Raw genomic sequence first — 14,689 nt, 5'->3', positions numbered from 1 at the left:
TTCGTAGTTGTTGTTTTTTTTTAATTTAATATTCACAGATAACAGTTTTTAAATGCAATCGATTTAATTATTTGACATAACTTAATCATAATGAAATTTTACCACAAACAAAAACAAAACAATGCACCACTGACAAAAAAGAACAACAGAAACAAAAAACTTCCGCATGGCCTACTATGGCCTCTCTAAAAAAAGAATTAAAAATTATGAATTAATTAATTATGTGTAAATGCAAAAACGGACTCACACACACTGGCGCACACATGCAATACATAAACAAAAAACATTGAATTACAAATATCCATCAAAAAAACGTATTTGCATGCATTTGTGTGAGTGTGTGTGTTTTTTTGCGTATAAAAATAACATTCACACAAAGTAAATATTAACAATAACATATTTTTATTGCGGTTTCAAATAAAAACACAACATACCAAATATACAATAAAAACTTACAATCCAACAACTATGGTTTGCACAAATAATTAAAATGTCATAGCACTTTGTGTCAAGCCATGAGTGCGCTTTGTCTCATTAAATGGCAAAAACACAAACCCTGAACTACCATAAAAACCTAACGGAAAATCCAATAAAAACGGTTCGCTCTTTGCATTACGCATTTAATGTGTCTACACATTAATAATTAATTTAATTTTCATCATTTTTTGTTTTTCTTTTTTTAATATTTATTTTAATATTATTGTCATTTTTTCTATGTGTTTCTCTTGCAGTGCGCCCTCTCTTGGTGGAAATTTCATTTAACAATCAACCCATGTCAGCAGATCGTAAATATGAAATTGAATGCCAGGCCATTGGTTCACGACCACCCGCCAAAATAACCTGGTGGATGGGCAATATTGAATTGCATGGCCATAGTCAAAAGGTGAGTATGATGAGAGGGTGGTTAAAAGGGCGGAACGGGGGTTCATATATATTTTTTTTAAGTTCCCTAATGAATTCTAATCTCAAAATATTTACTTTTTTTTAAATTTTAGGTCTCCGAAGATGGCAATGTCAGTACTTCCGTATTGTCAATAACACCCACCCGCGAGGATCATGGCAAGGCGTTGTCCTGTCGTGCCACCAATGAGCTGGTACGAAATGGTATACGTGAAACGGCCATGAAACTGAATGTCTTCTGTAAGTATTTCAATTTGGTACTACATATACTTCTGATAGTAAAATAAAAAAGAACCAGTAAGGAAAGTAGTAAAGTCGGACTGGGCCGACTATATGATACGCTTCACCACTTCATGTATATTTTACATATGTATCCTAACAACTTCATGTAAATGTATCCTCGAAGGAACATACACCTTTCTCCAAACTATGCTAAATATAATTCCAATCGAGAAGATTAAGAGTCGTTTGCGTACAATGGGACAAATTTATGGAAATCGATTTATAGAAAATATGATACACGCTACTCCATATGCCGCACTGTTAAAACTATAGTCTCAATCAGACACCCGTTCGAAATATATATAATACGTTGTGCAAATTTTCTTGTCAATCGGACAAACATTAGGAGTTTGGAGCACCATTTACCTAAAATCGGACGAAAATATATATGTGGGACTTATATCTAAATCTGAACAGATATTCTTGAAACTTAACGCACCTTATTCTAGTCTCACTTCAGTACGCTATTTGGTAGAAATCGAAAGATATGTAGGAATTTTGGTGCAACATTTACATTAAATCCGACAAAAATATATATTTGAGCTATATCAAAATCTGAACGGTTTTTCAGGTTCATCGTCATTTTAGACTTAATTTAGTAAGCCATGGCAACTTTCATGAAAATCGAAATACATATATAGGGGCTTTGGTACACCATTTACATTAAATCGGACGAAAATATATATGGGAGCTATATCTTTTCAGTACTCCATGCCAAATTTCGTGCAAATTGAAAGATATATAAGGACTTTGGTTCGCCATTTACCTTAAATCGAACGAAACTATATATGGCAGCTACATCTTAATCTGAACCGATTTCTCTGTCGAAAAAATTAGCACACATTTGGTGGACCTAATTCAGTAGTCTGTGCCAAATTTCGTGCAAATTATATCTATATAAGATATATAAAAACTGGTGCCACATTTATTTTCGAGGAAGAAAATATATATATATATATATTATAATAGTCCGGTTAAATCCTACAATAGTCCGGTTCAATATATTGAGCACGTCTGTCTCTTGAAATCATGATAGAGCTTCCAAAATGTAAGATCCAATTCGGATCATAACATGTTTACTACGCTTACTTTTTACAAAAAAAGGGATATATCGGACCACATGTGTAAATCTACCTCACACATTCGGTGTTTTAGGTTTTAAACAAATTAGCTGTAATATTACACTTTGAGGTTTGATTGGGTACTAAATCTCCATACAAAACATTTGCCTGTTACAACCATATCACAAAGACATAATACCAACGGTAGACAGTGTGGCTGTAATTCAGAGCCATCAATTCACATTTGGTATCAAATATTGGAAAAATATTGGTTTAATAGCTTTTATCAGATGACGAATTCCATTCCCTTACTTTTAAAACCGCGAAATGGATAGCCCCTTTATATACTTCAGCGTGACAGTTTATTATTTAAGTTTCACTCTCAAAGTGCTTTACTATTACCAAAAATTTAAAGTCCACTTATATTCCCACTTGAAATAAATTTGCGAATAAATAATTTTACAAAAATTGGCCGCCACTTACAAAAGAAGCCATTCTCCCCGCCCTTCATTATGGAAGCCAAACAAAGGTGCTTTTCAGTCTGATAATGGATCAATCAAAATACCTAACATTAGCTAAATTAAAATTGAAAAGGGAAAGTATTGAAAGTGGGTGCTTCAAAGTTTTTAATTAATCTAAGTCCAACAAAGAAAGGACACAAAAAGAGGGGTTAAATCAAAAGGATCTGTTCGCTCTTGTTCAACAACAATGTTGTTAATTCTATTGAAACTGAAAGTAAGTGGATTATAACTGAATGGGGCAGGTGGATGTGCGAGATGTATGTAAAGCACTTAAAATCTGAAGCCTTAGTAATCGACTAAATCACTTTTCAGTCAATTGGCTAATACAACAGCAACATCAACAACGGATATATAAGTACTTGTGGAAATGAGCAAAAGTTGTTGTTGCGCATTTTTGTTTTTACTATATGGACTGAATAAATATTATAGATCATTAAATTTGATATTTTTGATGGTTAGGATTCGTGCTTTACATTTGGTATTCCAAGTAAAACGAAATAAAAATCGAGTTGTGCTTATTCCCTGCTTTTGTTATTTTTTATGACCTTTGATTACCCCTTTTTATTCTTTTTTACTTATTCCCCATTACTAAGGGCTTGCTCTTTGTGTGATGGTGGATAACTCAAACCCACCTCCGCTTAAGCTTGTAAAATCGTATTTTGTTTATTCATTCTTCTCCCTTTCATTCTCTCTCCCCCATTTTGTCTGTGGACACTTGCTTTCAGATTTAGTTGCATGACCCAGTAAATGAGGCGGCAGGGGCGCCATATCATCGTTGTACGAAGTATCCACTAAGTATAACGGGTAATGGTAATGTTTTAATGGGCTTTGTGTTTATAAAATTGAATGTGAAGGGTGTTGGGATAATAAAATGAGCCACGACTAGTCCTCGGACAGTGTAGAACAACCAACCAAACAGCCATATTGCCAGCCTTGATGTTCACGAACAACCGTTTGGCCATTGCTTCCGTAGGGACCACCCTCTGTGGACTGCTGCCGTTTGGAAAGTACCACAACAAGCTATAGAAAATTGAAATCCAAGCTAAATCCTGTGGTCAAACCAACAACGAAGGCAAAAAATAAAGAATGTTTCATTTTCCCCTTTTTATTTTACTTTGAAATTCCATAATAATACTGGGCAACACCAAATTTTATTAGACATTTTTTTGCCGCTGAGCTTATTAAGGAAAATAAAGTAGCAGAAGAAGAAGAAGGGATAAAAGAGCTTTTCGTGATGGCACATTGGGTATTTACTCGGTTTATTTTTCAAAATTAAAAACAAACCCGACAAGGCTCATTCATAGTGGCCAAAGCAACCGCACCACTCTGGTAACAGGCAAACAAGATGCCTTCTTCCTTCGAATGACAGAAACAGTAGTAGCAGCTGAAGCTTAGTGTTAATGTGATGAAAAGCAAGGATTTTATACGTGGCATGTTATTAAAAAACAACAACAACATCGGCAACAAACTGGGTTATATACTCGACACGGGTATTAATAGAACCCATCAACACTGAACAGAAATATAAATAGAATATAAGAGGCGACAGTAAGCGAAAAATAAAATTGTTTTTTGTAGAAAAAAGCGTGGTCAATTGCAGGGTAGCATAATCACATTATGAGGATTTTTTAAGGTCCCTTTGGAGAGTAAAATGTATAACTCTACATTTTGAGACCATTCACAATTGTCCATTATAATTCCAATTATACACTCCACATTAAAATGGAGGTCATAAAAAATTGTCATTCAATTAAACACCTGGAAATATTCCCTGGAGACCGATAAAAGATATAATGCTGATCACAATATAATTCTGAATTCTCGATTTAAAATTTCGGCTACTTTCAAACGTGTAAAAAATGAACGTGCACTTGAAAAACCAAGTGCACGTAATTTCGTATTCAACAACATGGAATTTTATAAATGTATTTAATTTGTGATAAAGGATTCGATTATACCTTTCATATGCCCAACTATTATCTGAATACCAGCAATACGAATAGAGTTATGACAAAAATAAATGAGACAGAAAATTTTTGTAAACCCGTCTTCAGCGCCATCTATTGGTGGACATTGTTGAAGTCAGTTTTTGAAGCACACTTTCAAAACGCAAACCGTTTGAACATTTCAACGAAATTGGTACCGAGTAAAATAAAAAAAACTTCATATCTGCATTTCATATTAAAACCAGTAAGGAAATTAATAAAGTGGGACTGCGCCGACATATGCACAATATACCCTTCACCACTTTGGGTATATTGTACATATGTACCCTTACAGTTGCATGTCAATGTTCCCTCGAATCTGCAACCTATGATAAATTTAATTTCAGTCGGGAAGACATAAAGCCGTCTGCGTACCATGGGGCAAATTTGTATTCGGTACGTCGCATTGTTAAAAATTTAAATACATATGGAACACATGGCTACATCTGCACCAATTTCAACAAAACAATAAAATTGTGCAAAATTTCGTGTTAATCGGACAAACCTAAGGAGGTTGGACCACCATTTATATAAAATCGGACGAAAATATATATGGGAGCTATATCTAAATCTGAACCGATTTTCACGAATCTTAACACTCATCGTTCAAGACTCGATTCAGTACGCTATGCCAAATTTCGTGCAAATCGAATTATATGTAGGGACTTTTGTGCTCCACTTACCTAAAATCGGACGAAAATATATGTGGGAGCTATATTTAAATCTGAACCGATTTTCATGAATCTTTACACACATCATTGAAGACTCAATTCAGTACGCTATGCCAAATATCGTGCAAATTGAAGGATATATAGAGACTTTGGTACACCATTTACCTAAAATCGGACGAAAATATATATGGGAGCTACATTTAATTCTGCACCGATTTTCATGAAATTTAGCACACGGGGACTTTGGTGCACTATTTACCTAAAATCGGAAGAAAATATATATGGGAACTATATCTAAATCTGAACCGATTGTTCCCAATTTCAATAGAGATTCTATGCATATTCTCAAAAGGAATCATGTGGTATCTCGTTTCCTTTTGCCTGTTAGAAACATATACACAAAGACGTAATGCCCTGTACCACAGTGTGGTGAAGGGTATAAAAATCAAATAAAATTTTTCTAGTTCACAAAAAGTATACAATTATACCCCTCACATGACACCAATTTCATTGAAAATCTAAAGTAGATCAAAAATTATAGGATATCAAATGAGGTAGATGGCGCTGACGACAGTGATGCCAAATTTGGAGAAAAGCATCAGTATTTTGGGGTTCCTGGAGGACGAGAAGCATTCTTGTTGATCTTTTACGATGATGATCACCGTTTTGAGATAAACCACATATGAAAGTACCGTCCCATTTTCAGTATTTTTACGTATTTTACCGTATATTCGCACCAAATTGGCTATAATTTTGCATACCGGATTCCTGGAGAAGGAGAAGCATTTTTGCAGATCAATATTTTGACATATCTCCCCAATAAGAGTCCTAGCCTCATATTGGTTTTGAAAAAATTTCCCAAAAATATATCGATATATATTAGCTTTCACAAAATGCTCCCACAAAATTTGCGGAATTTAAAAGGTTGTAACATATTTTCCATGTAAACTGGCTGTAATTTTGCATTTCCAGTTTCTGGATAAGGAGAAGCACTTCGGCATTTGTTATTTCAGTTTGTAACTTATCGAAATAACCAGTTCCTCATATAAGGGTAACCCCTAACTTCCACTATTTTGGGGTTTTTGAGCGGGGTTTTCAGCTGAATTCACTGAAGTTTGAAGGGTATTATAATGAATTTCTTTTTCCCTAACCTAATATTTTCATCCGAACCAATACTTACATTTTTGTTTGCTATACCCCAAGTTTTGAATAGCGTATTAAATGGTCCTCCAAAAAATGTCATTTTAGAGAGATGATATGATTGTTGTTATGCTAGGTTTAGGTAGGTATATATAACCCTAGGTTACAATTCTTAGAAGCCTCCCTTGTATATATCCAAAGTGACGATGGGCCCCGTCCGACGCTTTTTACTTTCCATATTGGTTCCATAATTTTTAGTTGTGTAGGGTGCACACGTTTTAAAAGGATTTTAAATAAATATGACCGGCTTAAGACCATAACCTTATTATTGGAGATTATAATGTCCTTCTCGTTATACTGAAGGGCAATAAAAAAATTAAAAAAATAAATATTTAAGAGGATGCCGTTTTATTGTATACTGTTTTATGGCGTTTATGTTAAGTCCATAATTGAAAGAGGAAAATGAGAAAGATTAGTAAAGATATTAAGAGGGAAGTAAATAACATAAAGCATTTAAAGACAAGTTGTTATAGCTGCTAAATAAAAAAACCCATTTCAAAATAAAAAGCATCCTGAACTCCAAAAATGAAGTTGAAGCAATAAAAACTACGAGAATAAGAATTGCATAATATCCGAATATTAAATGTTTTCAAAATGGTCGTAAAACAATTCCAATGGTTTACTTCTAAAGTGGAACACTAGGTAAACTTCAACGAACATAAAAGTAACCATTTCCTATCTTTTATATGGATATTTCCCCAGTTATGTTCCACTTGTTTTAAAAAAGCATTGTTTTTAGCATATGTATGCAACAAACCTCTTTGTCTAAGTGTATGTGTGTTGCCATAAACCCAATGATCTATGAAATTTTATCACCTTAAAGATGTTCAATGCCATCGCTTCACTATGTACACCCATAAAGGGAGTTTAGTGGCTTAAAAAAAACGCAACACTCTTATTTTTTTCCTAAAATCTCACATCCTTTCTCAAAAAAGATGGAAATTTTGTCAATGCTTATTTTATGACACCTTTGCCCGAAAACAAAACTCTTCGGTTCTGAATGGAATCTATAAGTGATATATTTTTTTTCAATTTTTCTTATGATATCAACTTTTTTTCTTGTCAAAGCAATTTTATAAAGTTATTGTTGAAAAAAAATCTACAACAACAAACTTTAACCTCTTCTTTTTCTTGTTGTGCAAACACGCTATTTTCATGTAAATGTGTGTAAAAGGGGAAATTGAAAAATGTTATCTACTGTTTAATGGCATAACGAAAAAATCATTGCGAAGTTACAACAATACAAAGAAACATTTGCCAAGATAACAGCGACAAAAAGATGTGATGGGTGTTGAAAAGCGGGAAGATTGTTGGATGGAAACTTTTGAATTTGAGCAACAAAAAAAAATTGAATCGAACAAGAATTTGTTAAAAATATAAAAATTAAAAAAAAAAACAGTAAGCGGAGCAGTATAGTCGGACGGGGCCGACCATACGATACCCTACACAACTTTCACGGAACTCAAATTTTCTGCGGATGTATATTCCGAGCCTGGGCAATATTTCATGATATTTGCACCCTCTTACCCGATTAGAGGTAAACAGCACCTCTTCCTTACACTGACATATTTTCCGAATATTACAAGTATGCAGTACAGTTATTGTCCAGATTCCCTTCACCGTGGGTTGTGTTGTGATGTTCGGCTTTCATTTGTAGTCAATAGATCGACTCGAAAATAACACAAAAAATTAAGTTTTCGGTCCACTTCATTCCAAAATTGGTATTAATTTAAAGGTCAACCACTCATCTTGGATATAATATAAACTTTTCGGGTCTATGTCCTTCAGGGGTAAATATATACGCTATAGAATAAAAATTTTGTAATTTTTCACACAAAAGTCAGTGTCCATTTGACCCGCTAAATATTGATCGATCTTTATGAAAACAGGCATGCTTATTCTATTCTAATATATAGGGGTCTTCATTGGCCAGAACCCATCCTACATGCCAAATTTCGTGAAGATTGGTCCATAACTGTGGCCTGTATCGTGTTTACAAATTATAATGGACAGACGGATGGACGGACACACACATGTCTAGATCGACTCAGCTAGTCGAGATATGACGATCGGTATATTTAAAGGTGGGTCTAGGACCAATATTTCGCGGCGTTACAAACTTTTGGGGCTGCACAAAGCTATAATACCCTGACAACATAGTTGTGTAGGGTATAAAAACGCAAGTCCCAGAAACTTTTGTTATACCCTTCACCACACTGTGGTACAGTGCATATGTTTGTAACAGGCAAAAGGAAACGAGATAAACACATGGTTGCTTTTGAGAATATGCATAGAATCACGTTTTAAGTCGATTTATGCATGTCCGTCCGTCCGTCTGTCCATGTTAAATTGTAAACAAAGTACAGGTCGCATTTTTGATTCGAATTGGATGAAATTTTGCAAAGCTTCTTTATTTGGCCCAAGGATGAACCCTTTTGGAATTGGTAAAAATCGGTTCAGATTTAGATATAGCTCCCATATATATTTTCGTCCGATTTAAGGTAAATGGAGCACCGAAGTCCTTAAATATTTTTCGATTTGCACGAAATTTGGTAAAGTGTACTGAATTAAGCCTAGTATGATGTGTGCTAAGTTTCGTGAAAATCGGTTTAGATTTAGATATAGCTCCCATATATATTTTCGTTCGATTTAAGGTAAATGGTGAACTAAAGACCCTAAATATCTCTCATTTGCACAAAATTTGGCAAGGCGTATTGAAATAGGCCTAAACTCCTTGTACATTAGAACTTTTTTACCGGGTTAACCTACTTTATGAGGATTTATTTGACATATATGCAAAGGATATGACATTTGAAACCCACTGGGTTAACGAAATCTGGTTAAATGTAAACGTACTACTAGAGTGATGTGTCGATTTGCACGAAATTTGGTAAAGTGTACTGAATTAAGCCTAGAATGATGTGTGCTAAGTTTTGTGAACATCGCTTCAGATTTATATATAGCTCCCATATATATTTTCGTCCGATTTTAGTTGAATGATGCACCAAAGTCCCTGAAAATCATTTGATTTGCACGAATTTTTAAGTCTAGAATGATGTATGCTAAGTTTCGTGAAAATCGGTTTCGGCCGATTTAAGGTAAATGGTGCACCTATATAGCCCTCGATTTGCACGAAATTTAACATAGCGTACTCAATTGGTGTTTGGTTTGGTGTGTAGATATAGATATAGCTCCCATATATATTTTTTCCGATTTAATGTAAATAGTGCACCAAAGTCCCTATATATCCTTTGATTTGCGCGATTTGGCATATCGTACTGAATTAAGTCTAGAATGATGTGTGCTAAGTTTTCGGTAAATCGGTTCAGATTTAACCTTACTGGTTTTTATATATTTACAGGTCCTTAAGAATGCAGGACAGCAAAAATGTTTTTATTATAGTCGCATTTTCCAACCGAAAGGCCGCGTAATCTAGTATTCAGTCAGCCATGTTTTTACATGTTTATAGAGAACATTTCAGACCATCTGAATGTTTTTTCTAAAGATCACACAACTGATGTTATGTTCTGCAGAAAAATATTCGCGGGACCACAGGAATGCTTTTTTCTATAGAAAAAATCGAAAGACCACAGGACTGTTATTTTCGATAAAATAAAAAAAAATCGCAGGGCTACAGGATTGCGATTCGTTTTAATTATAGGACCACAGGACTGTTTTTTTAAGTATCTCCAAATATCTGATTTCGAAATTTTTCTTGTGGACTTTTCGTTGAACATTTCGTGAACATTGTCAGTTACAAATCAATATTGGAGATTAATATACCAACAAATATTCTTGTTTTTCCCAGTTTTTTTTTAAACTATCTTTCCTAATAATAACATTTCTCATTAGTTGGCTAATTTGTTTCCTATTTTTTGCAAAACTTGGATAAATTGTTATCGACTTGTTTTTGAAAAAATGAAACAAAAAAATCTGCTTAATACATTTAACGAACGAACGAACATTTCGTGTAGAAAACAAATTAAGAAGTAGCCACAAAATGTTATTACTGTCAATCGCTCAATTTTCCTTTTCCCCACCCCCTTCACCCGTCCCTTCTGTGATAATACATGTAATTATTTCTTTGGTTTGTCGTCGTTGCTGTTGTTTTTCCTGCTATTAGTCATTTTAACGAGGTAAAGAAACGACAACAAATATTTGCACAAAAATTCCTGACAAGCTGTAAACAGTATTTTGCAGAAAAGTAAAAATAAATCAGCTTAGGGTATTGCAAATATTATTGAAAAAAAAAAAACAACAACATCAAACGGGAAAACAAGAAACCAAATTAGTTTTTTTTTGGTCTTTAAGTAAATCCAACAAATCTTTTTTTTAAATGAGACGAAAAGGAAAACCAAAATTCCATTGTGAAACAAAGAATATGAAGAAAGTAAGATACAAATAATTAAAATAATCTGTGAGAAAGAAAAAAATGAAGAAAAAACAAAAGAAAACTAGCAATGATGAGATACACAGATATTATTAATAACGAAGAAAGAGGGACCTTGGTGCTGCGCTGTCTGTCTGTCTGTGTTTGGTTGTGTATGTGCGTCTGTGTCTGTTAGCCATCAACAAACATTCACTAAGATTGAGCTGGAAAGTAAGTGACACTAATACCCGATAATCACAGCTTAACCCTTTGTCGTTGCTGCTGTTGTTGTAGGGTTCTTGTTGAAGAGCTCGTTGCAAACCGTAATGATACTATTTTGGTGTTATTTTACTTGTGTCGCCCCCCCCTTTTCGACATCACTACCCCTCTCTCTACCGCACACAAACAAACTTTCATGTGACACTGTAAGCCCTTTATATGCACACACACACATTTGTGTATCTTTTTCCTTGAAAGAAAACAGATTTTATGAAAAGGGGAAAGATAGAGAGAGAAAATGAAAAAACACACACAAAGTCCAAACAAAAACAAAAAATCCATTCAAGTACAAAATCTTTTTCCGATAAGAAAATAAGAATATTTTTTTCTTCGACAAAGCCAAGTAATAAGATCCAGAGCTAAACAAACTTTAAGCATGCACACATACACATACACTTGCATGTGCATATGCGTGTGTATGAGTTATTTTTAAATAATAACATAAAGTATTAGTTTATTTTCAATATCTATGGTATATTTTCTTTTAATTAAATTTTCTGCATAAATCAAATTGCATTTTTATTTTCTCTGAAAATCAATTTTGATTCTTCGAACAATATTTTATTTGTCTTATGGCTGTTCTTGTTGTTTTTGTTTCAGTTGTGCCAACATTACAATTGGATTTAGGCTCAAATCTTAATCCCGAAGATATTGAAGAAGGCGATGATGTCTATTTTGAGTGTAAAGTCCATGCAAATCCAGCAGCATATAAAGTTGTATGGAAACACAATGTAAGTAGATATTGTATAACAATTATTATTATTATTTTTTAGATAAAAATATGAAATTAAAAATAAAAAAAAATTCTGAAATTTAATCTAAAATTTTAGGAATTTTATTTATTTAACCAAAAATATTAAATTCCTCTTAGAAAAGCATTTTATTGCTCTCCACAATCATTAATTTGAAAATTTCCAGTTTTTTTTTCAAGAAATATTTTAAATTTTAATTTAGAAAAATTTGTTGGCAATAACTATTTCATATTTTGATAATATTTATTGGAATGTTAAAGTTCAATTGAATAGCATTCGAATACATGAACTCCAAATGGATATTACTTTGGGTTTTCATTTTGTTGGCAAACTAACCGCACACACAGAAACTAAATTGAATTTTTAATTTACATGCTGAAATAGTCTTCTTCATTGATTTGCATTGAAATATTTCTTTTTTTGAATTAAATTAATTACCAATACAATGGGCAATTAATGAGAAACATCAAAATAAAATAATAAATAAAATTTGTTAAAAAGGTGTGGATATTTTGAAATAATATTTCAAGAACTCTTTTTTTATTTTCAATGACTCTTAAAATGTGGATTTATGTAAAATAAATTCAAGGCCTCAACCGGGAGTATATTTTATTTAAGAAATAAAACTTGGAATAAACTATTTTCTCTAAGTAGTGGATTGAGTTTTTTGAGGTGATTTTGAAAGATTTCTTTAACCATTGATTTGTTAAAAAAAAGAATTTTCAAAGACTTCTTAAGCATTGATGTTTTTTTTAAAAATACTTTTGAAGGACTCCCTAAAACGTGGATTAAAAACAAATATATTTGAGTCGGAAATTTATTTGCAATTTTGATGGACTCCCTGAGCCGTGGATTTAAAAAAAATATTTTGTCATTAAATATTATCGAACTACAGAGTCCCCGTAGGTCGATGATATTTAAGGACTCCGTATGCCGTGGGGTTTTTTAAAACACATATTTGAAGGACTCCGTAAGGCGTAGATTTTTTGAAAAAAAAAACATTTGAAGGGCTCCGTAAAGCGTGTTTATACACAAATAGATAAGCGCAGGAACTTGGAAACAATTACTGTAAGGACCTTTAGTATCATTTAAACATAGTTAATATTTTTCTTTTTAAAAGGAGCCTATATTATTTAAAAAAGAGATACAAGTCTTAAAAAAATTCTTTGTTTCTTTTTAAGGCATGAATAAATTTTTAAAAATATCCAGAAACAATAAATAGAATTTATAAAGTTGTAAATTTAAAAATATACATTTTAAATTATGTATTTTCAACCCATTGTGCATTGAGATGCTTAACAAGGCTCTAACTACATTTTGTGAACAATAATTGAAAATTCCATTTAGAAATAAAACAACATAGACATTGATTGGCTTATGGGTTCAAATCTATGCATAAGCACACAAACACACACGAACACACACATGTGTCCATGATATATATACTCAATAACAATAATAACAAAAATGCAAAATGACTATGCATTTTAAAACTGACAATGTGATATCATTGGGAAAAAAATATATATTTTTTGGGCAATGCGGTTCAAAAAGACATAGAAAAATATTCCACAAAAAAAAGAAGTACAAGTACTCACATCTAGTTAACAAATAATGCCTAATGCAAACACACAGAGACACACTCTATCTAGTGTATATAGGTTTTGTGGACGACAGAACACATGGAAAACTCTCTATATATATATATATATATATGGTAAAATTGTATTATAACATCTGTACAATGAAAGAATATATGAACTATTCTCCGTAGAACAGGATGAAGAAGAAGAAAAACAAATTTAGAAAAAAGAAAATTAAACATTATTAGACAACTGCATCTAGTGGCAAAAAACAAGACAAATCGACAAATGCCATATTTACAGATTTGCTTTTACAAGCATAACTAAAGACTTTATTTGCTTCTGTGTGTAATATGTATGGTTTACACGCACACACACTCACATTCGTTTATATATATAAGTTATTTTCTGTATTCAATTAATTTGTAGCAATTAAGTACTGTTTTCAATTTGCTTGATTGCATTTTGTATAACATGCTTTCATTCCCTTTCATATTTTATAGAATTTTCTACAGGAAGAATAAAAAATATGTATAATAAAATTTATAGTTTTAGGAGAGTTTTGCAAAATATATATGAATTTTAGGTTTATTTTAAAGTCATTGAATCAGAAATCTGTTGATTTGCAAATAAACTAAGATTTTTTTTTAATTTTATACATGGATGTGAAAATAATTTATTTTTGACTTTTATAAAACTTTGTGACAAGGCATGGTCTTTGAAAAAAATGGTTTAAATCGTTAAAAAAATATTGTTTAAAAATCCACGCTTATTGGTCAGTTGATCCTTGCAAAATAATATTTAAAAATCCACGCTTATTGGTCAGTTGATCCTTGCAAAATAATATTTAAAAATCCACGCTTATTGGTCAGTTGATCCTTGAAAAAATATTGTTTAAAAATCCACGTTTATTGGTCAGTTGATCCTTGAAAAAATATTGTTTAAAAGTCCACGCATATTGGTCAGTTGATCCTTGAAAAAATATTGTTTAAAAATCCACGCTTATTGGTCAGTTGATCCATGAAAAAAAAATATCCGTGGATTATTAAAATCCACGCTTTTTGGTCAGTTGATCCTTGAAAAAAT

General features: G+C 32.5%; 1 protein-coding gene across 1 annotated transcript in view; it reads left to right on the top strand.

Annotated features, from left to right (window-relative positions):
- The window catches only part of LOC133336594 (hemicentin-1), a gene marked incomplete at both ends in the record, with an annotated part of 109,084 nt that overhangs the window by 30,329 nt on the left and 64,066 nt on the right, over positions 1 to 14,689 (top strand). The window contains 3 exons of the mRNA XM_061544875.1: positions 732 to 883; positions 996 to 1,140; positions 11,869 to 11,999. Of these exons, the coding sequence (XP_061400859.1) occupies positions 732 to 883; positions 996 to 1,140; positions 11,869 to 11,999 (428 nt within the window). The remainder of the gene's footprint in view (positions 1 to 731; positions 884 to 995; positions 1,141 to 11,868; positions 12,000 to 14,689) is intronic.

This window comes from Musca vetustissima, unplaced genomic scaffold (genome assembly GCF_032173495.1).
Source record: "Musca vetustissima isolate MV318-11 ecotype Yass unplaced genomic scaffold, APGP_CSIRO_Mvet_v1 utg39299, whole genome shotgun sequence".
Taxonomy (NCBI): domain Eukaryota; kingdom Metazoa; phylum Arthropoda; class Insecta; order Diptera; family Muscidae; genus Musca; species Musca vetustissima.
This window is presented reverse-complemented; position numbering and strand designations above follow the sequence as displayed.